This window comes from Colossoma macropomum, unplaced genomic scaffold (genome assembly GCF_904425465.1).
Source record: "Colossoma macropomum unplaced genomic scaffold, Colossoma_macropomum, whole genome shotgun sequence".
Classification (NCBI taxonomy): domain Eukaryota; kingdom Metazoa; phylum Chordata; class Actinopteri; order Characiformes; family Serrasalmidae; genus Colossoma; species Colossoma macropomum.
In genome coordinates, this window is record NW_023494792.1 from 23,266,394 (window position 1) to 23,288,204 (window position 21,811).

The window sequence follows — 21,811 nt, forward strand, 5'->3', positions numbered from 1 at the left end:
AAAATCTGATTCATACTGCTAAAATAGGTTCCTGTCATTGACACGAATTAGAAAGGGCCGTGCGTTCTTACTAGTGAGACATTTACACGCTAAACTGTAATTCATACTGCTCTGCTTTGACATGTCCGTCAGAATTCAGGCTTTTACTCGAATTTTCTGATATCGAGACTTCGTGGATTTAAAGGCTGAAGCGGTTTTCCGCGCGAATCCGTTCTCCCTCGTGCGGTGTCTGCGCTCACTCTGCGTTATTGTAGCGCACTCTGCTCTGCTTTAACTCTCCCTGCTGTTATGCATTAGGGGAAGTGACGTTAAGCCGCGCGACCTCGGTGTGTATATGCATGTTTTTTTTTCCCAGAAATCAAAGGCACGCGTGCTGCTGCCGGGTGGAGTGAGTGAGTGAGTGAGTGAGGGAGTGAATGTGGAGTGTGGAGTGTAAACCCAGATCCGAGACTCGGTGTGTGTCCCAACACTACGGCAGCTGTACGTTACAGCATCAGGGAGCGGCTAGTGAGGGTCCTGCTGTAACCTTTAGGGGGAGAAAGACAGAGAGCGGGGGAGAGAGACACTGAGAGGGAGAGGAGGAGTGAGAGTTCAGCTCCAGCGGCTCTCGGACTGTGAGCGGCGGCTGACGCTGCTTCACATCTGAGCTCTGACCTCCGTTAGTCAGACATTCACAATATCGGTAGCTGATCACTTCTCGGTTTAGAACACCGAGCTGTCGGTTCATTTGTGTGTGTGTGTGTGTGTGTGTGTGGTGTTTTAGCTTCAGCGACATCGTTTCGGCTCCTCCTGTCAGTCAGTCAGTCTGGTGATTCGTTAACACCTCTGTCAGACTGGGCTGAGATTGATCTGTAGCTCGGCTGTGGTGGGCTCTCGGCTCCGCCGGGGGGCTGAGGCGGTTAAAACAGAGGAGAGCGGTGTTTCGGTTTGAGCGCCATGGCCAAAGCGGAGTCGAAGCGGAGCGGCGCGGCGCTGCTGGTCGCCGGTAAATCCGGCGCAGACGAGCAGGTGAACGGCGCGGCCGAGCTGCCTCTGCCCGCCGTCAGGGCTGCCAAAGCCTCGGGCACACGAGAGGCCACGAGCCGCCGGAGCACCGAGAGCGAAGTGTACGACGACGGCACCAACACGTTCTTCTGGTAGGTTAACGTTAGTAGGGCTCTGTCTGAGCTCGGTCTGTCTGCTCCATCAGCGCGGGAACAGCAGACAGGAGGTAACGTTAGGGATGCTACTCCGAGGCGGTGAGAGAGAAACTGTTGGTTCATTTCTGTGGTTTCCTGAACTTACACGCCTGACCCGGCTTCTGTAATGAGTCGATGAGGGGAAAGCACAGAAATGTGAATAGTTTGAGGTCCCCAGGACATAGCCCCTGTATTACTGACTGCTGAGACCCCCAGAAGTGTAACAGTATTACGTTAGCTAAATAATAACGATATGATAACCTTGTTATTAAAACACCGCCAATTCCATATGACTGTTGTTCCTGTGGGTAAATTTTGCAGTTACGGTCTTAAACCTGTTGGAATTCACAGTCAGTCTGAGTTCACAGAGCGCAGGTCAAATCTGCAGGTCAGCAGCTCTTTTCCTCCGTCACTATTTACAGAAATCTGGCTGGTGTTTTATGCAAGAATCATTTATAATGTGGTTCTGAACGAACGAAATACTAGTATATATCTGAAGGCCGGTATTTATTGAGCCTTACACCGAGCGCAATATCCTGGGCTGAATTTCCTCTTACAGTCCTGTGATGGGAGGAGTGGGAGGCTAATGTAAGGGAGTAGATGGGAGGCCGTAAGCCGGCGGAGTATCCAAGGTCTGCCTCTGGGAGCATTAGAGCGTGCCGGCTTTGCTTTAGCTTTTCTACTATCCTGTCTCCTCAGCAGAAAGAGCAAGCTCAGATCCATTAAAGACTTTAAGCTGGACAGATGTAGCGTAGAAAGTGGGGGGCAGGGAATGAGGCCAGAGTAATCATGAACATGCTATAAACTGTCAGAGTCAGTTTGTATACAGGGCTTTTAAAGCAATGTCATGCTAAAGTGGCAAAATAACTTACAGGAATGTCGGAAAGGCATGCTTTTCTTATGACTGTACCAGTAAGTTTGTGAAACATCCTTGTCTGTGGGATGTGTGAAAACAACAAGGCTTGCACTGTATGTGAGTCAGTCAGTCAGTCAGTGCTTCTAAGGCCCTGACCAACCTAACAGGTTGTGAGGTGAGAAAAACAGCTTGGTCCGGTGCCACTGTTGTGACATCCAGGCAGTACACCTGTGCAGAGAGTGTGAATAGGTGAGGTTTACAGCCCTTCTCTCTGCACACTGTACTGCACTATAGCAGATTAAAACTGCAGCTCTGCACTACAATAAAATAATCAAAGATGAGATTTCCGCAAATCACAGCAAAGTCAACAATCTGTCTCTGTGTCTCTCTTCTTCTCTGTGCAGGAGAGCACATACCCTGACTGTGTTGTTCATACTGACGTGTGCTTTGGTCTATGTGACCCTGCTAGAGGAGACGCCTCAAGACACAGCCTACAACACTAAGAGGTAAGTTTGTGTGTTTCACCAGGACACGGTTTACATCACGAAACAAAGTGTGCGTGTGTGTGTGTGCGCGTGTGTGCGTGTGTGCGTGTGCGCGTGTGCGCGTGTGCGTGTGTGCACGTGTGCGTGTGCGTGTGCGTGTGTGTGTGCGTGTGCGCGCGTGCGTGTGTGTGTGTGTGTGTGTGTGTGTGTAAACACTGACTCTGTTAGAGGGCATAATTGTGTAAACCCAAACTCGTCGTGATGTCAGCCTGACCCTGACCTGGAGGACATAGTTGCATCAGCCTGATTATACTAAATGCTCTTCTCTGAACATTAGATAGCAGAATACAGCACATGAGACAGTCACTTGCGCTCTCCACGTTGTTACCCTCCACGTTGTTTGCTGAATGCTGCCCTTTACTATAGGCGGAGCTGCAAGTGGAGTGGCTGGAAATAGGGTGAGCGTGTGGGACTGGGCGGGGTCGGGTGTTCTCATCAGAAAGTGGCTGCCGCTTAAAAGGATTATCTGTAGTCAACGTCTGCTATAGATTACAGAGTTTAGAGGAGTGTGCTATCAGACCAGCCTCATGTGATAGCATCTGTAGCGGTGGAACTAGGCCTGTCCCGATAATGAGATTTTAGCTGATGATTAATTACCATATAAAAATAAGGCTTAACAATTATAGAAGTATTTTTTGTTCATCGTTCCTTATTAAAATATATTTTATTATTAATATTAAGGTACAAGCCTAAAGTGCCCGAATTGGCTGGTCAGTAGGGCTGGACAGTATGACAGTATTTATCATTATCGTGACAAATTACATCACAGCATGTTTATGAGCATATTGTTGATACAGTTGGGACTTAAAAACACTCAACTGCATGTTTGTCCTGTTTAGTGGCATGTGCAGCAACGCAGTATATACATTTTTGAATGCAAATCATTGGAGTCATAGTTTTGATAGTATTTTTAAAAATTAGAAAAAATAAATATTGTTACATATTGTATATTATGAAATATTGTGCTATTACATTTTTGCTGTATCGCCAAGCTCTATCATATTGCACTCGACAGAAGTTAAAACTTCTGTTGTTTTTGTGAGACCCTTGTGTTGTCTCTGTAAGCGTGTTTTGCCTCAACCCAACTTATGAAAAAAATGCACCCATATCACATTTTCTTAGTTACGAAGCAAACATATAATTATGAAAGTTAACAACTGTGGAACACAATTGCGATCAGCTCAAATAACTGCAGTCAGGCGATTATGTATTAACTGTGACAGGCCTTGGTGGGACGTTGTATTGTTAAACTCTGTTTAGCTATAGCGTGGGGGTAACTTTATCTGTTTATAGAAAAAATGGGATCAGAATGCATAGAAAAAGTTCTGTATGCTATACAGTTTCTAGACCTTAGAGTTAGGAGAAGACTGATAATAAGTCATGAGGAAAATGAGAAAGAATTCTTATTGTGTACTCTAGATCTAGATAGTAAAAATAGTAGAAAAAACCTCATTGCTATTAACCTCAAATACCACATGATCTCAAAATAACAGGAGGGATGTTTATCTTACTTTATGTGGAACACATAGATTGCCCATTAATGCAGTTTCATTGTATATCCCTTAGGGTACATATGCAGATATTACACGTGTCTATGTGAATGTATATTTGTGTTTCAGAGGGATTGTGGCGAGTATTCTGGTGTTCCTGTGCTTTGGAGTAACACAAGCCAAAGATGGTCCTTTCTCACGACCACATCCAGGTGAGAGCTGTGCAAGACAGCTAAGACCACTTTTGACAACCTTTACTCTTACAGAGCATCTGTTCTAGGTTTATGTGCTATAGAAGTTGCAGTTTCAGTTGAGCCTAATGGTTGTGCTGTGGGAGCAGATGTACAGACAGACTGGAGCTTTCAGAGCTTTCGTAACAGGCACTGGAATCAATAAGACCCAGCACACACAAATATAGACCTGCCTCTAGACTATTATGCTATAAATACTGCTGTTTCACCCAAATTAATTTGAGAAGGTGGTTAACTACAGCAACTGGGCCATTTGCACACGTTTCCTTGTTGAAAGGAAGAGAATCTCTGAAGTGGGAGGGAGGGAGGCTGGGGTTGAGAGTGACATGGCAGAGAGGGAGCCATGCTGAGACATTGCTAAAATTCCCCACATTTTCATAGAGGTTTGTCATTGTTTCTGAGTGCTTCCCGCATACAATAGAGCTTCTGTTACTCTGTTAACCTCTTTATCATCCAATGTGATGTTTACATTGTTGAGAAATTTACGTTGCACTGTGGACACTGATGGTGATTTTTACATAGCCAGATAGCCGGAGCTGTTTCCGCTGGCGGATCTGATTACTGCTGATTGCTAAGTTGCTACGATGTAAATTTGTGTTCTTTTAATGCTGTTTTGCTGTGTTCAATGCCTTATTGTTTAGTGCTCTAAATCATACGTTATCTCATTAACGTCAGTGAGAATTACTTTGAAACAGACTGACTAACTTAGCCCGTCGGACAAGTCTGTTCTGCTGCCACACTGCACGTCCTCTAACTTAATACATGTTATTTGAAATTCTTGAAGGACTAGTTATTCCAGGGTGATGCATCTGTTTTCTGATCAGCCCCTTTGTTTTTACTGGGCTAACGGGGAATGAGGGAGGGTGCTTAAAGTACCTGTTCCCAGTATTAACATGACTAAGGAGATCCAGTATAGCCCATGGGCTTCACTAAGATGTCGTTTTTTCCTGCCAGGGAGCTCCTGGGGGTGGTGGGTGAAGAGTGAAACTGTGGGCCCCTGGGGCCAAAATAAGTGCTTACTTTATTTGAGCTGAAACAAGTAACATGGCAACAGAGCAGCCTGGGAGGAAAGACCAACTCAGGAGGAAAGAGGAGACAGATATTCATCCTTAGAGAAAAGGGATTATTAGAGTATGGCATAAAGCAAAACATACATAGTATAATCTCAGTAGGCAGTGCGCATTTGGGGTTTTTCTGTTTTAAGTACCTGCATCTTTAGTGCAAATAAGGATTCATAATCCTGTAAATATGAAGAAATGCATTGTTTGAGAGTAGTTTTCTGCATTTGTGTGCAGCCACTTACTTATTCATGACACCTTTAGAAAAGTGTATGTGTCCCTAAGTAATGAGTGATTAGTTTATATAAGTGTCTTTGTGTTTGTTACTCCAATGAGTAAACGTGAGTAGGATTGTTTATAGGTTGATAATGTGTGCCTTCTCTCATTTTTCCAGCGTATTGGCGCTTCTGGCTCTGTGTCAGTGTTGTTTACGAGCTCTTTCTCATCTTCATCCTTTTCCAAGTAGGTTTAAAGACACTTGTTTGCACACAACGTTCAAATCGTATACGATGTCCAAAACTATTCAATAATGTCATGCTATAACAGAGTTCTTAGAAGGTCTTAAAATAGGTTTTTAATTTTACGAAAAGATCCTAAAATGTCAAAAAATGATGCCCAAAGACTGGGCTGACAAGCCATTGTGTATATTAAACTCATTTAAAACAGTCCACCAACCAAAAGAATTCCAGCAGGCAGTGGTCCTGTGGTCCAAAATTAACAATTGATAAAGGGCAAGAGGACAACAGAACTGTTAAAAAAAACAAATACACTGAAAGAAACAGGGAAATTGATTAGAGGGCTAGTAACTGACTGACCTGTTACGCATATAACTCAAATCGTATATCCATGTTTTACTTTCCGCCAGTTACGTTTAGGCCATGTTTCCTGGATAGTTAATTAAGCTACAACATTTTGCTTTGAATTGAGAATCTTCATTCAGAATGCTCTGTAGTTCAAGACTAGGGAACCTGTCTAGGAAATAGACCTTGAATAAAATACACATAAATACATGCTATATTTGAGTTTGTGTGAATTGTTTTGCAGTAGAAATGTTATTAACATTTATTTTTGAAGTCTTAAAAAGTATTAATAAGCATAGAAAGTGAGCATCCTGAACAAATTTCAGGTGTTCCAGATACTGTAGGTATTTTGATGCCTTAAGGCCTTTGTTTGTAAATGAACCAGGTCAAGAGTTCACCAGTGCTTCTTGCATACATTGCAAGACATACTGCAATCACAATATGTAGTGACATAATTGTAATAAGAAGGTGTTTTATTCTTATCATACAGCCTTCATAACTTGTGCTTGTGATATGTCATAATGTGCCTATTATAATACATTTGGTATGTGATACGTTGCAGACTGTGCAGGATGGGCGATTATTTATGAAGTACATTGACCCGAAGCTCGGTGTTCCTCTGCCAGAGAGAGACTATGGAGGAAACTGTCTCATCTATGATCCCGGAAACACCACTGACCCCTTCCACAACATCTGGGTATAAATCACCCTCACAAACACACACTGATATGCACATATGTACACAAGTGGTCCATTGTGCTAAGTTGTTGTTGTTTTGTTGCAGGACAAGATGGATGGCTTTGTTCCTGCTCATTTTCTTGGCTGGTACATTAAGGTCAGTGAGCTTCTCTTTAATTGCTGTTGTGTTTTGAGTTGGGGTTCTGCTCCAAGGTGAAACGGTATTTGTTGCCTCACATGAGTCTCCAGTGTACTTAGCCAATCTTTAGTGTATTGTTCCTCTAGAGGTTACTGTGAATTCAAGAGAAGGTGAGCTGATAAAGTATCTAATATTGTGTATACATAAATCCATAGAAACACAAGACTAGGCAAGCCTAGTTTTGCTGGATCACCATTAACTGCATGGGATGGCAAATTGTCACACATTTTTTTTACTGCTACTACTCCTAATAATAATAACTAATTATTGTTGTTGTTGTTGTTGTTGTTATTATTGTTATTATTACTACTACTTATAGTAATATTAAAAGTAGAATGTTCACTAATTGTTTATGTAAATATAATGTTACCTTATTTAAACAGTGAAAATATACAGGGCTCTTATGATAGTAATGGTGTTTGAGGCACTGTGCTGCGCTAATTTCACCCTGTGGTGAAGGAGCAGTAGTAGATAAATCTGCATTCTCTATGGATTTGATCATTTCATTATTCTGACATGGTGGATCTACTCCTATGTCATCAATTCATGCAAACAGATTAAGCTAGCTTTCCTGCTAGATCTAAATAAAAGACTGTTATTAGCATGGTAACATGTCTGTCAGACTCTGAAATGCTATGGTCTCTCACACAAATGTCTGCAGGTTGCCCAGAATCATATGTAAAGTTAAGCAAAATGCACATTTTCACTTCAGAGTCTAAAACCATCATGAAAAAAAATAGCAGCAGCATTATAGCTTCTGAGCTAGCTAACATTACATGAGATCTTTACAAAGTGATCGTTTGTTCAGATTTGTCTTTGAAGCATTTGCCAGAATCTGTACACACTATGTAAGAACACCATCTGCTGGCAAGTGCTGTTTGAAATGATTGTTCTATAAGGCACATCACAACAGACGTTTGACTGGCTTATTTTAACAGAAAATGTTTTAAATGCAAAGCACTGGAGGGGAAGTGAAGCATTTTGTCAGACCAGAAATGCCAGAGCTTGAGCCTTCCAAAATGTCTGTTGGATGTGGCTCTATCAAACTTTCACTATGATTCATGGCGAAGAAGTCATTATAATGAACTCCTTATCTGAATTACTTTCCATCCCATTTTTAATATTTGTTGTGCCTTTTTTAATTTAAAAGTTGAGTCAAACTCTCTTAAGCTTAATGCAAAGTTTAAGGCTTGAATGGCCTATGAGAGCTTTCAAACATGGCACTGTAAACGCAAATATAGTAACCTGATTAAAGTGAACTGTGTTTCTAAATGTGTTTCCCACCCTGCACACACACACACACACACACACACACACACACACACACAGTATTCCTATGTAGTAGTAAGTTCTGGGTAGTTTAGTAAGTTGTGTCTCATGAGGTTCAGGGGGTTTAAAAGTACTGAAAGTGAAAGTAAATTTAAAAGTAAATCTTATTTAAAAGTAAATAAGAAAGTATTTAGAAGGGCCACAGCATACTCTCATGGTAGTACATGAAATGTAGTATTTTTCTGTTCACTTTATTTGGGTAACCCCCTGTACATTAGCATGGACAATTGAATTTCCCTTGTAATGTTAATATATAAATATTGTCCAAACAGTTCATATCTGGAAACTAAGCTGCAAAAACAGCCCATTTTGAATTCACTATTTCTGTGACGTCACAAGACTCAACTTATTTACATATATCCACCTATTCAGCCTGCAGCAGTTTAGCCCCACCCATTCATAGTGAAGTTAAAGGGGACCTATTGTCGTTTTTCTTTTTGTCCCATTCCTTTAGTGTTATATAGCTTGTTGTGCATGTAAACGGTCTGCAAAGTCACAATGACCAAAGTACTTGCTAGAGGAAATAACTCTCCCACAGAAACCACTTTTCTCAGCTGCCTGAAATGCCTTGTTGAAATTACAGTCCTCCAGCCCACACGATCCTTTATGCCTGCATACAGGCAAGCTTGACAGACCCTCACACAAGAGAGCTATGAAGTAAAAACCATTCTGAAACATCTTGCTCGAGTCTAACTTGCGAAGGTGGATTGGATCTATCAGCTTTTTCTACCTGACTTTCAGGATCAGACTCTGGCTTGAACTGAAATAGCAGAACCGATGCTATTGTAAGAATAGCCACAGCGGCAGAAGCCCGCTGGTCAGTCATTCGGAACAGATTGGCCGAGTTGACGAATCAAAGCACACTGGGCTCATCGGGAGGCGGGGCTTAAAGACACAGGAGCTCTATCAGAGAGTTTCGGACAGAGGGTGAATAGAGATGTACAGTATGAGAGAAATAATGTGCTTTTGGAACATCGAAGCATGTAAACCAATTACAATAGACTCATAAATAAAATTATGAAACGCTGAAAATGAGCATAATAGGTCCCCTTTAAAGAGAGTGTTTCAGCTTTTTGTGCTTTTTGAATGAGACACAATACAGGGACCATTTATCTTACATCAGTCTTAAAGGCACAGTAACAAAAGCAACCTGTTTAATTGTAAGAAATGAACAAAGGTCAGAAAATGGTTATGTAAAAAAGAATGTTTACCATTTTTGGTGCTTAAAATCACATATGTTGTAAAATACAAAATAAATGTGAGATATGAGCCCTTTTACAAACTATCTGGAGAAACAGTGCTCTCAATAGTGTTAGGGTTATGAGTCAGTCCAGGGTTATAATTATGGTCAGGATTAGAATTTAGAAAGTGAAAATTAACATGAATTTAACAGATAATTAGTTAATTGTAAGTTAAAGCAAAGCAAGTCTCTACACACCATTTACAATGGGCTATCAAAATAAATTTCAGTATTTCAGTACTTATTGTGCTTGTGTATGTGTCTCTCTCTCTCTCTTTTTCTCTCTCTCTCTCACTCTCACAGACATTGATGATCAGAGACTGGTGGATGTGTATGATCATTAGTGTAATGTTTGAGTTTTTGGAGTACAGTCTGGAGCACCAGCTTCCAAACTTCTCAGAGTGCTGGTGGGACCATGTGAGTCTTACTTTCTCACTTTTGTCTCTCTGCTTAATCATGTGTTAAAGCAGGGAAAGCACTAAAACGTTCTTCAGATGTTTCAGCTGTTTTCTACTGTTCTATAACCCTTCTCTCTCTCTCTCTCTCTCTCTCTCTCTCTCTCTCTCTCTCTCTCTCTCTCTCTCTCTCTCTCTCTCTCTCTCTCTCTCTCTCTCTCTCTCAGTGGATTATGGATGTGCTGGTGTGTAACGGTTTGGGCATATACTGTGGCATGAAGACTCTCGGCTGGCTTTCTATGAAGCCGTATCAGTGGCAGGGCCTGTGGAACATTCCTACATACAAGTAAGAACTGAGGCTTTATTTACGAGCCGTCTCTGTTGTATAGGAGTGTAACGATTCACAGAATTCAGAATTTGATTCATTTTTAAATACAGGAAAGATAGGGGGCATATGTGCTATATGTTAATATGTTAATGTTTCCATATTTAGTTTATTAGAACATTACAACATACAATATGATATGCTGTGATACAGGTTGATACAATGCAATATATTGCATTGTTACATCTCTAGTTCTTTAATGCTTTAATGTGTGCATTTAGGTGTGCCAAATCCTGAAAATTGCTCCAGCAGTTGTGTCCTTGTTTGTTCAAACTGCAGTACATTTGGTATGGTATGTTAGGTGTTCCAGGATGTTCCCAGAGTGTCTGGTGGTATTTTGCCCCAAAATGAACAGTTGTGCTTGGCATTACAAAGTGTACTCATTTCCACCTCTGATTTTGGCAGTCACCAACGCGAAATGGCCCAGGTGTCAAAAAACATCATCACTTTTAGTGTTTCAGGGATGGGAAAGATTAATAGTGGGTGATTATATCTGTTCATCCAGTATACTGGTTGAAATGCTTTGCCATTACTGTTACACCAGTAAGTAAATAATTGCAGACAACACAACGTACACAGGCCAGTTTATTGTCATAGAAACAGACATCAAGCTCTGCAGCTTCGCAGCTAAAAGTGATCGTGTAGACGTCTTGTAATATTTACTAAAACTTAGCAGCGTCTGACAGACATGGATTAAAGCTCGAGTGTAAGAGCCGCACATTCAAAACAACATGCAGCACCATTTTTGCCGTGCTCAGAGGAGCTGTTGCTGGCTTTATGTACAGTCATCTTTGTCTTGTTAGTGTTTGAAAGCAATATTGACATCTGTCAAATATTGTTAATTTGTTTTTGCTTTTACTTCAGTTGTTAAATATGGTTTTTATTAAAAGTGAAAGAACATCCACAATAGTACACCATTGGTAATTTACAAAAAAGGTTTACTTAAGCATCCAAAATATTTTATGTGAAAAAAAATATATACATAAAAACACTATACTGTGATATATAACGAAACAGTCAGTAATCTTAATTATACCGTGATATTAATTTTTGCCCAAACCACCCACTACTAGGAAAGATTAAACTGTCTGTCCCATGCAAGGAACATACTTGAACTTACTTGAGCCCCTTGTGCATCTATACAAGTTAACAAGTTCAAACACTCCTTCATCCCTTTCCATGGGAGAGAAATGGGGAGTTTCCACGGAATCAGGTGTTATCCACACTTGAAATGGTTTTCTGGGGAGTTTATAGACTGCACCCACTGGAGATAGATGGAGGAGTCTCTTCCAACTCACCTTTCATCTACTGAAGACTGTGGAACTACAATCTCTTTTAAAGCCGTGTTTTTTTTTGTGTTTTGCCCTTGTATGCACAATATGAGCTGGTCTCCTTTATGTGTTGTGTGGCTGTGATGAATGCCAACCGGTAAGCTTGGGTCTGTGCAAAGCCAGTCCAGCTTTTCTGCCCTTGGACTTTGATCATATGTGCAGCAGCCTCAGTTGAACCATTCAGCTTTCAGTTCCTTTCAATGAAATAGGTCAGGGGAATTCCACTCTTTTCCAAAAAAAAAAATCCTACATAATTGTGGGTTCAGTTTCGATAGGGCTTGACCTTATGGGCCTTGGACTACCTTTTGTCTGTGGAAGTCCATTAAGTGAGTCTCTTGTTCAATATTTGTGCAACTGGGAATTATCAGAGACTTTTGCTAGACTCTGTTATTCTAATGTTTTGGTTGCTTTTGGGTTCGACCTGAGTCGTCTTGGCATTGCCCTCCCTTAAAGCAGTGGACCACCCTGCATCTCCTAATGACTGCCGCCCTCCCTGCTTCCCAGATATGTACACTCCCATGCAAAAAAACATGGGTCCCAAAGGCCAAAATACTAATGTTTTTATTAACGATTTTGGTCCAGATTTAAGCCCTATAGGTAATATTTGGTCTCACATTAAACATGGCAATTTTTTCACCCGTTTGAAGCCATCAGTGCTGAGTGGATCAATTTTGACTCTTCTTTCTGTAAAAGGGTGTCTGCAAGTTCACCCACAAGACATTTAAAGAAATCAAAAAAAGCTATCCCGTACTAACTTACTTTTCTATTTGTTTAATTCTTGCTAATTTGCTGGCTAGTGTTTTTTTTGTTAAGACAGTTAAAAGCTAATTGTTTAGCCATTTTGAGCTTGACCATTTTTCTTTGCATGGCAGACAGACCATTTGGACACTAAAGCATGTACAGGCTGTATGGAGCAGATGTTGTTACAAGAAGTATGGATTCCACCTGCAGAAAAAATGCAAATGTGTAATTCTTTGAATGCATATTGCCCAGTCAGAATCAGTTACTTAAAGCTATAGACATGAAATAAATGAGATATATAAAATAATATTAATTGCGCCAATGTAACTGTGGGCAGATGCTGATATCCAGTATATATGGACATGGACATACCTGCTGATGCCAATACATAAACTTTTATAAAATGTTGAATATAGGACAACATCTACCCATGTTAGCATTACCTGCAAATATGAAATTGATTTCTACAAATGCAGTAAAATTAATAAAATACCAACATTTTAGGACAGGAGCCCAGCGTCACCTAAACGTTCTGCTCTTCCAAAGTACAGTAAACATAGTAAATGATCAAATATTTGATTGAAATATGTCAAATCTAACCATCTGTCTGATACTGATATTTTTAATGAAATATCTGCCTATACCAATATGATTCTGATATCATTGTGCAGATAGATAAATAGATAGATAGATACTTTTAATGGCATGCATCTGACTCATTGAAATATCTTCACACCTGATTTGGTGTCTGGCTGTGTTTGACAGGGGGAAGATAAAGCGCATTGCATTCCAGTTCACTCCATACAGCTGGGTAAAGTTTGAGTGGCGGCCAGCGTCTAACCTTCGTCGGTGGCTGGCAGTGCTGGGCATCATATTTATGGTGAGTATATGTCGAGAAAGGATGTAGTTTGCCATAAACTGGTGTCTTGCTCATAATCATTAATCTAGATATAAACCCATCACATCACATCTGTTAGTAGCATATAGGGTCTCCACCACCTCTGTCTATTTTAGTTTGAGCCACAGTCAATGCAGAAAGGAAAATTATAAACTATTAGTAGCTCTTCCTCCATAACGAGCACATTGTGTTTCAGTTGTATCTGCTGCACAGTATCATGATCTGTTTTGCACACAAATGAAGAACGAAAAGGAGAAAAAAAAAACGTTCTGCAGTCAGTTACATATCAGAGCACTGAATGAGATCACCTCACTATAATCTAATTTTGTGCCAGTCTCATTTGTTTTTCCTCATGTCCATCGCTACTTTCACAAGAGTTTAAGCACAAGGCTGTGTGACTCTTGTGAAATTCCCCCCCATATAAGAGGATTTCCTCAGATATAGGCAAGATAACACTAGAATGTTATTAATGATAATTTGGAGGGCTGACCCAAATTAATATGTGGTAGAACAGTATATCTCAGGTAGGGCTGAATATCAAAATGTAATACTTTTATGGTAGCAACTGAATTAATTCACTACTAAAGAGTGTTCCATTTCCTGCACCTCACACATTTCTGGTTTAAATCACACCCAGTTTGTAATTGAAAAGACGTTATCAGAAAAATATCAATCAAGAGTTGATATCGAAGTTAAAGTGTTGGTATTGAAAAATTTTGAGCGATGCACAGCGCTAGTCTCAGGTGTTTAGAAGAGTAATGAGGCTATATCATCAGTTATATGATAGTTTAAATTGTCATATTCCTCTCTGCAGTTCCTGCTGGCTGAGTTGAACACATTCTATCTGAAGTTTGTGTTATGGATGCCTCCAGAACATTACCTGGTGCTGCTCCGACTGGTCTTCTTTGTGAACGTGGGTGGAGTGGCCATGAGGGAGATCTACGACTTCATGGATGACCCGTTAGTCACATGTTTTAGATTTATTTATTTTCTTCTGTCTGCCTGTAGATATCTGTTTTTCATGATTTCTACACCAGAGGTGGGCACCTGTTGCCATAGAAGGCCGGTCTTGTACAGTTGTTTTTCTGCTCATACCTACTAAACCTGGTAATTAACTTAGTCAAATCGTGTGTTGGAGCAGGAAAATCATCAAACTGTTCTGGACTGCAGCCCTTCATTAGCAGAGTTGTCTATCCCTGTCCTATGTGGGCAGTCACTGGGCTTTGTCCTTTCTGTTTATGGGTTAGATTCTGCGCAAAAGGATGTTGCCTGCGGTTTGTTTAGTCATGTTTGTTGTAAAAATATAATATGCATATGCTCTATATTTATGCAGTCTGTGGGTTGGCAGCTTGTCAGCTCATAGTCATGAGTAAAACATAAACTACATGATCCTGGTGCCCTTTTCATAAAAGATCTGATACTATATTTGTAATCATGTTTTAGGAAGTTTCATAAGAAGCTGGGTCAGCAGGCGTGGCTGGTGGCGGCCATCACAGTGACAGAGTTCCTGATTGTGGTGAAGTATGACCCCAACACCATTATGCTCCCAATCCCCTTCTTCGTCACACAGTGCTGGATCCTAGGCATCCTGCTCATCTTCACCTGGACGCTGTGGCGCTTCTTCATCCGGTAAGTGATCAAAGAAGTGAGGCACAAAGGCAAAACAGCCTCTCCTGTGATGTTCTGGTTAAATGCACATGATCAGAGAAGCACAGCAACATACACACACACAAAGGCTTTTAACACCTTGCATCAACATGCAATTTCGGTTATTGGGTCCCATTCAGATTCCATTTGATGGCATCAAAAGCCAGGTGTGAACACACCCAGCGTTGTGATTGGATCACAGTCGGATCACTTAACCACATTCAGAGGTGGTCAGAGACAAACTTTGAATAATTCAACACAGGTGTAAATGCTTTTTTTATATCGGTGTGCTATTACGTAAGTAAGCAATTGCAGCTGCGAGACGAAGCCACCTTCTATTTTAAGTGGCTTCTTCTGACATTCTACAATGTGCAATACACTAATAGTAACAGGTGAGAAACCAAGTTTACAGTAGGTTACTTGAAGTAAAATGAAAACTACGTTTGTGTTGAAGTGCTTATTGAGCAGTACAGTAAAACCAGGTCAAACTGGCAATGCGTTTTGGAATTTTTCCGAAAAGTGTAAATGGAATCTGGCCAAAGTATATAAATTAGGGATGCACCGATATGGGAACTGTGGGCCAATGACAATATCCAACATTTGTCATGTATATATCTGCTAAAACATAAACGTTTCAAAAATTGGCATAGATCCACTTGTATTAACATTATAGAGGAATATACCATTTATTTGTAGACAATTTGTTGTCACAAATGCAGTAAAATTAATAAAATCAGCACAGTAGCCCAGCGTCACCTAAACATTCTGCTGCTCTGAAGTACAATAAATATATGAAATATCGCTTATAAATATCATCAAATCTAAACATGTTTTTCTATGCAGATTTTTATTATTAATTCATGCATTTGTTTAATTTTTTTTTTTAATTTTATAATTTTTTTACACAAATATCTGCCAACAACAAAATGATTGCGAAATCATTGTGCATCCCTGGTACGTGAAATGTTAAATGTTAAAGGTGTAAGCAAGCATATGTACATACATACAGACATGCGTACATACATACAAACACATGTTTGTATCACTCTTTAGTTGCCCTGTGTTTGTATGGAGTTGATGGGTCTTTTTCAGTGTTGCGCTTGTTTGTGTGTTTTGATTTTCGTGCACTGTGCTGCTGTTGTGTGCACTGCGGCGTGTGTGCTGAGCTGATAGTGTCTCTCTCTCCCCTGTGTGTGTCAGCGGTAATGTCCATGTGCAGTGAGAGAGAGGTAGGTGTAGAGTGAGAGCTGATTGCTGTGCTGACATCACCATCATCTGTCATTCTCACTGGGCTGCTGCTCTTCCTGCATGTGATCACTACTCCCATCTTTACACTCCCTCTCCTTTATTTATTTATTTATTTCATTTTCTTTTTCTCTCCTTTCTTGTTTTTCTGCCTTTTCTTCCTCTTTCTCTGTCTCATGTCTTTTCCTTAGTGAAAATGGCAGTTGTCGTGCACTTGTTCGGGAAAAAAACAGTAGCCACTCCCTCTACCTACCGCTCTTTTTGCGAGTCTGACAGCCAGTCAAATTAAAGTCCCACCCAGCCTACACTACATGGCACAACCCCATTTACTCCCCATGGCCATGGCTTTGTTACCATGACGATGAGGCCTTGGACGGAAATGGCTACAGGGCTGGGGGATTGTTACAGATCTTATAAAGTACTGTGCAAAGTCAAAGATCACCCTTTCATTTGTTTAATTTTCAGACAAAACAGCCATTAATTACAAATTATTAATTTGTCTGTGTTAGAAAAGAAGTCGGAAACAAATATTTAACAGGAAAATACACAAAAACAGTACCAAATCTGTCAGTATTTAATTTGTCCACTCTTTACTTTTGTGCACCTACTGCCACTTGAACTTCCATCCTTCCAACCTTAAAGCCAATTTACTGTTCCCAAAGGAGTCACTGACATAATGTTCCCCCTCAGACAGAAACTAACATTAACATAAACACCTACCCAAACACATTTTAGCTGCCCTGCAAAGCTATTTAAAATAGCAAAAGGAGAAGGGTCTGTGGAGATTAAACATGATCTAATCCATAAAGAAGGGCAAAGTGACAAAACAGGAGTTTCCAAAAGTGTTCAAAATAATAAAAAAACAGACAAAATGGGACTCCTAACAACCATGCAAGACCTGGTAGGCCACCAAACAGTCACATAAGCAGTACACGCGTAAAGATGGTTCTTCAAGGGTTCCATGAGTTCTATACAGAACCATTTTATGCTTAAAAGGTTCTTTGCATGGTGAAATGGTTCTTCAGATTATTGGTGACTGTGTTATGTAGGTCTGTATAGAAACTTGGATCTATATAGCACAAAAAAGGTTTCTTCTATTGTTATTGTTTTCAAGCTTTCATCTTTGAGAGAGAGGAGAAAATCAAGTTCCACTCCCTTGGGTGTTTCTGTCCATCTTTTCACTATGAGTCTGAAAGGATGTTATGCTGTAAAGAAGCTGTTACTGAGAAAAGAAAATAGATAAAAAGAGAAGAAAATTTGCAAATCAAACAAAGAAGCTGCTGGTGTTCTCAGAACAATGGACTGACCACCCCAGAGTCCAGACCTCAACATCACTGAATGTGCTTCTACTTTGATCATCAGAAACAGAACATTTAACCAGCTTCTAAGACTGAACTTGAAAAACTGAAAGTCTTCCAAAAAGAATTGAAGCTGTGAAGGGTGGACAGACTAAATACTGAAAAAAATCATATGTAGATATCAAGACAATGTAATTTTCTGTTAAAATATGTTTTCTGCTTTTTTCCTGGCAATAAAAAATAAAATAACTGGTTATTTTGATTGGAAATAAACTACATGAAGAGCTGATCTGTGACTTTGCACAGTGCTGTGTATACGTGTGTGTGTATATATACAAATGAATGACAGCATCTCTTGTGTTTACAGTGACATCACACTCCGTTACAAAGAGACACGAAGGCGTAAACAGGAGAATTCAGCGGAGCGGGAGAGGCCCCCTGGCAATAGCAACAGCAATCCTGTGATGGCCTCCGGCCGCAGCAAACTGAACGGCAACACGGACACCGTACGGCACCGGAAGTCTTGAGGAAAGGGGTGTGGTTTAACACTGCGCAGCTGTGACACACACACACACACACACACACACACACTCCGAGCGCCAACTAATGTTTTTTCACTGGGTGAATGCGTGTGTGTGTGTGTGCGTGCATGTGCGCATGTGTGTGTGTCTGCCTGACTTCCCTTGACCGAACCATTCCAACGCTGTTCAACACACACAGACTGGTGGTGATGGGTGCCAATCGTTTATTCTACATGACGGGGAGACGTCTTGCATTTTGTATCAGGAAAAATGTGCTTGATCTTATTGTTACGTTGATCATTTTTGCATGTATATTGGTTAAGCTGTCATATGCTGTTAGCTGCCCCTGCACATACACAGCATGACTGACTACTCTGAAAAGGTGTATGTGAGAGAGAGTGAGTGAGAGGGGGAGTGAAGGGAGGAGGAGGAGGAGTGTGCGTTTGATGGACGCTCTGTTCCTAAGGTTGCCTTATAGTCCGTTCTGACCAGACTATTCACACATGCTTGTAAATGTGACTCCAATGCCATGGGCATAGGAAGGGTGTTGTTTTTTTTAATTCGTTCTTCTTGCTGCTATGCAATAAGACACTAGAGTAGAATTTGCCTCTACACATGTTGTAGTTCATTAGGCTTAACTCTAAAGATCTCTTTGCTGGAGTACTGCTGTTACACAGATTAACATGCTGGAACACACATGAACATTGATCTTTTTTTGTGTTAAACAGGGAAGAATGTTCTCTCAGGAGAAAAGTCACTCTTATGATGTTGGTTAGGTTGTTATCCTCCAGAGAAAGTAGGATTAGTGTGTGCTTCAGCAGCGTAGCATTTATTTCACTGGGGTTTTTAATCTGATAAACTGACAAGACTGTAGACACCAACTACATTTAGCTAATATGAATCTTCATTCGCACACATGCGTATGTCCAGTACTGTGCAGAAGCCTCACTTGAGAAGATTATATTTAAAAAGCTATTTAACTGGGCGTTTATTCACTTAGACACTAAGAGTAAATCCAAGTAATTTTAAGACAATAAGTATTGATTTTATGTATGTCAATATGCGTCAAACTGACAACCTGGTATTATTTGTAGTTACCACTCCTTACCTGGCTTGGTTAAACAATGCTTCGTAAAATTATATCAGATGGAATTTAACAAATCCATATGATGGCTGAGGGCATCAGGGAGGAGTTAGGAACCAAAGTTTGTTCCTCACACTAGCCTTCAAGATGAAGTTGAATGCAAAAGTTTGGGCACCCCTGGTGAAATGACAAGTTTCATTGATTGAAGTGGAAAGTAGTTTACACATCCTCTACAGAGAACACACTTCTGTATATTTTAATACACAATGACCATATATTTGCTGAAATTAACATATTAGGGGACAAAATACAACAAAAAAAAAGGTTACATGTATGCATATATGTATATGCAAATATTTAAATTTGTTGCCTGTAGAGGATGTGTTTACTTTTTATTTAAAAAAAAATAAATAAATAACAAAACATGTAATATGAGCGGTGGTGTTCAAACTTTTGCATACACTTGTTACCTACTTTTTTTGGAAACAGGAAATTCTTGGTATTTTTACCACTTTATTGTTTGTATTTATTCTAATGTTACATCATGTTTTACAGTTAAAAAATACATAGTGCCCAGATAAATGTGTTTAAACCGTTTTGTTTAGGTGCCTTTTTGCACAGTACTGTACACACATGCAAACAGACTGAGAGAGGAGTACAGTCTCTCTGAACTCACAGGACGATGGTCAACCTGGTTGGACCAAAGTTGGGGGTTCTTAGGGGGGGATCTGCTATCAGTTCACTACAGCCAATCCCTGTGCTCAGGGTGACCCCTCCACCTCCTATAAGCCATTAACGTTAAAACGTTTTTTACACATTCATGCCAATGATGTCTGCTTGCACCTGTGCTCTGTGTGTGATCCAAACTAGCATCAGCTCTTGTTGAGTGTTAAATAGCCTCACTTTAAGTGGGTAAGAGAATATTCCACACGCGTGTTTTGTTCTAGCTAATCACACAACTGCAAAGTGCTGTGCAAAATCAGTGGACCAATGTTTCCAGGACCGTGCTAGTTGTTGCGTAATCTAAAAAAGAAAAATGTCTAGCGATGTGAGAACCAGTCAAATATATTCCAGTGTGAGACTGTTTTCTTCCACTTTGAGTGGTGAAAGGTTTGAAAGACTTACTGGGTGACAGGGTAAGTAGGGTTCTACCTGCTGTGTAAAAGAAATGTTTTCATCTCAAAGGCAGAGGTGATTTGGAATCAGGCTGTATGTGTTCTGAGGGGGAGGGGCTTATACAATTTTGAAGTTTGTATAATTTTGTTTTTCCCCTCTAGTCTGCTGTGCCAGTGTGTGTTTGTGTTTCGTGTTCATGTGTATTTTGAAGATTAGGAGAAATGTACAAACTGTCCAGAACTGCCTCAAGTGACGTAGAACACGCTGATGCCATTATAATCTTACTGTGAATGTAAACTGATGACCTAGATGTTTGCAGGACGGGGCTGTTGGAGCCCTCAATGCAAAAGTTTTACTACATATGTACTGAATTTATGTATTATGCTAGGTGTGTTTGTTTTTTCTTGTTGTAAGTTAGTGGCAAAAAAGATGACATTCTTATCCAAGTCACTGTTCTGTATTATTTTTCCTCTTTTTACACATTTATCTCTTATTTTTGGTTTACTGGCCTGATGAATTCTGTTACTGTCCATGAAGATGTATGATTGATGTCTGCTGTCAGGCAGTGGGGAACAGATTACTGAAAGGTCATTAACAACTGGAGTTTTCCATCCCTGAGTTCATGCCATGTGACTTTGTGCTACAGGCTGAAGCATCTCTAAGGCTCCTGCCCTCTGAGCACTGCCACTGTGTCTTTGAGCAAGGCACCTAACCCTACAGTGCTCCAGGGCTTTAACTCATTCCTCTTCTACCCATCACCCCCACCTCTAAGGTGTGCTTGCAGAGCATACCCTCGTCCACTATTCTAGGGTGTGGTGTGTAAATTGGAGTATGTTCTCAAAATTTCCTCAGTTAGACTGAGCAGTGAACCGGTTTAGCCGGTTTGTGTTGGAGGCTTAAAAGAGGTAAATACTCTTACTCTAGATGCCATGAGTCTGCAGGCCTGTCCCCACTCCAACATGGGTGTCTTGCATGATAAAGATATTAATATAAAAAAGACGAGAAATACTGTGTGTATGTGTGTGTTTGGGATGTGGTATTTCTTCTGGGTAAAGAACTCAAAGTCATTTCTATTAGATTGGGTTATGTGAGAATATCTCATCGTAGTCTAAACAATAAAAGAGAAAGTGGATGATGTGAGTCATGTTTTATAAAGAGAATAAATTTAAATAAAAGACAACACAGTTGGTCTTGTGATTTTTTTTGTATTAGACTTGTAGGAAGTTGAGGATTAATAAATATTTTGTGATAAATGATTACCCAGTGTAATACAGCTTCACGTGAGTGTTAAAAGAGACGCTTCAGTCAGAATTGTCACCATTTCACAAGAAACCTCTTTGAATTACTTTGTTTACATCGCAACAAATTTTGGAAATGTGGTGGAATTCCCCTTTAAACTAGGAGTAACAATTTTGAAACTACAAAAGAAAATAGAAAATATAACATAAATGTCTGTAGTCAGACAAATTAAAAATAAAGTGGCTAAATCGAGGAATCCCAAAGCTAATCCGGACGAAAAGCTTTTC

General features: G+C 40.3%; 1 protein-coding gene across 1 annotated transcript; it reads left to right on the forward strand.

Moving 5' to 3' along the window:
* Window positions 1–343: 343 nt before the first annotated feature.
* ptdss2 (phosphatidylserine synthase 2) lies at window positions 344–21,465 on the forward strand. The gene is made up of 12 exons (XM_036576606.1): window positions 344–1,136; window positions 2,439–2,540; window positions 4,199–4,281; window positions 5,773–5,840; window positions 6,741–6,875; window positions 6,963–7,013; window positions 9,928–10,041; window positions 10,247–10,365; window positions 13,242–13,356; window positions 14,189–14,334; window positions 14,818–15,003; window positions 17,932–21,465. The coding sequence occupies exons 1-12, from the start codon at window positions 937–939 to the stop codon at window positions 18,089–18,091; spliced, it is 1,479 nt and encodes a 492-aa protein (XP_036432499.1). The 5' UTR covers window positions 344–936; the 3' UTR covers window positions 18,092–21,465.
* Window positions 21,466–21,811: the final 346 nt, after the last annotated feature.

What these genes read in the sequence shown, in the direction of transcription:
- ptdss2 (XM_036576606.1), top strand. Translation starts at nt 937, where the DNA reads ATGGCCAAAGCGGAGTCGAAGCGGAGCGGCGCGGCGCTGCTGGTCGCC. An exon ending in ACAGCCTACAACACTAAGAG is followed by an intron (nt 2,541 to 4,198) that starts GTAAGTTTGTGT and finishes TTTGTGTTTCAG; the next exon opens with AGGGATTGTGGCGAGTATTC. An exon ending in TCATCTTCATCCTTTTCCAA is followed by an intron (nt 5,841 to 6,740) that starts GTAGGTTTAAAG and finishes GATACGTTGCAG; the next exon opens with ACTGTGCAGGATGGGCGATT.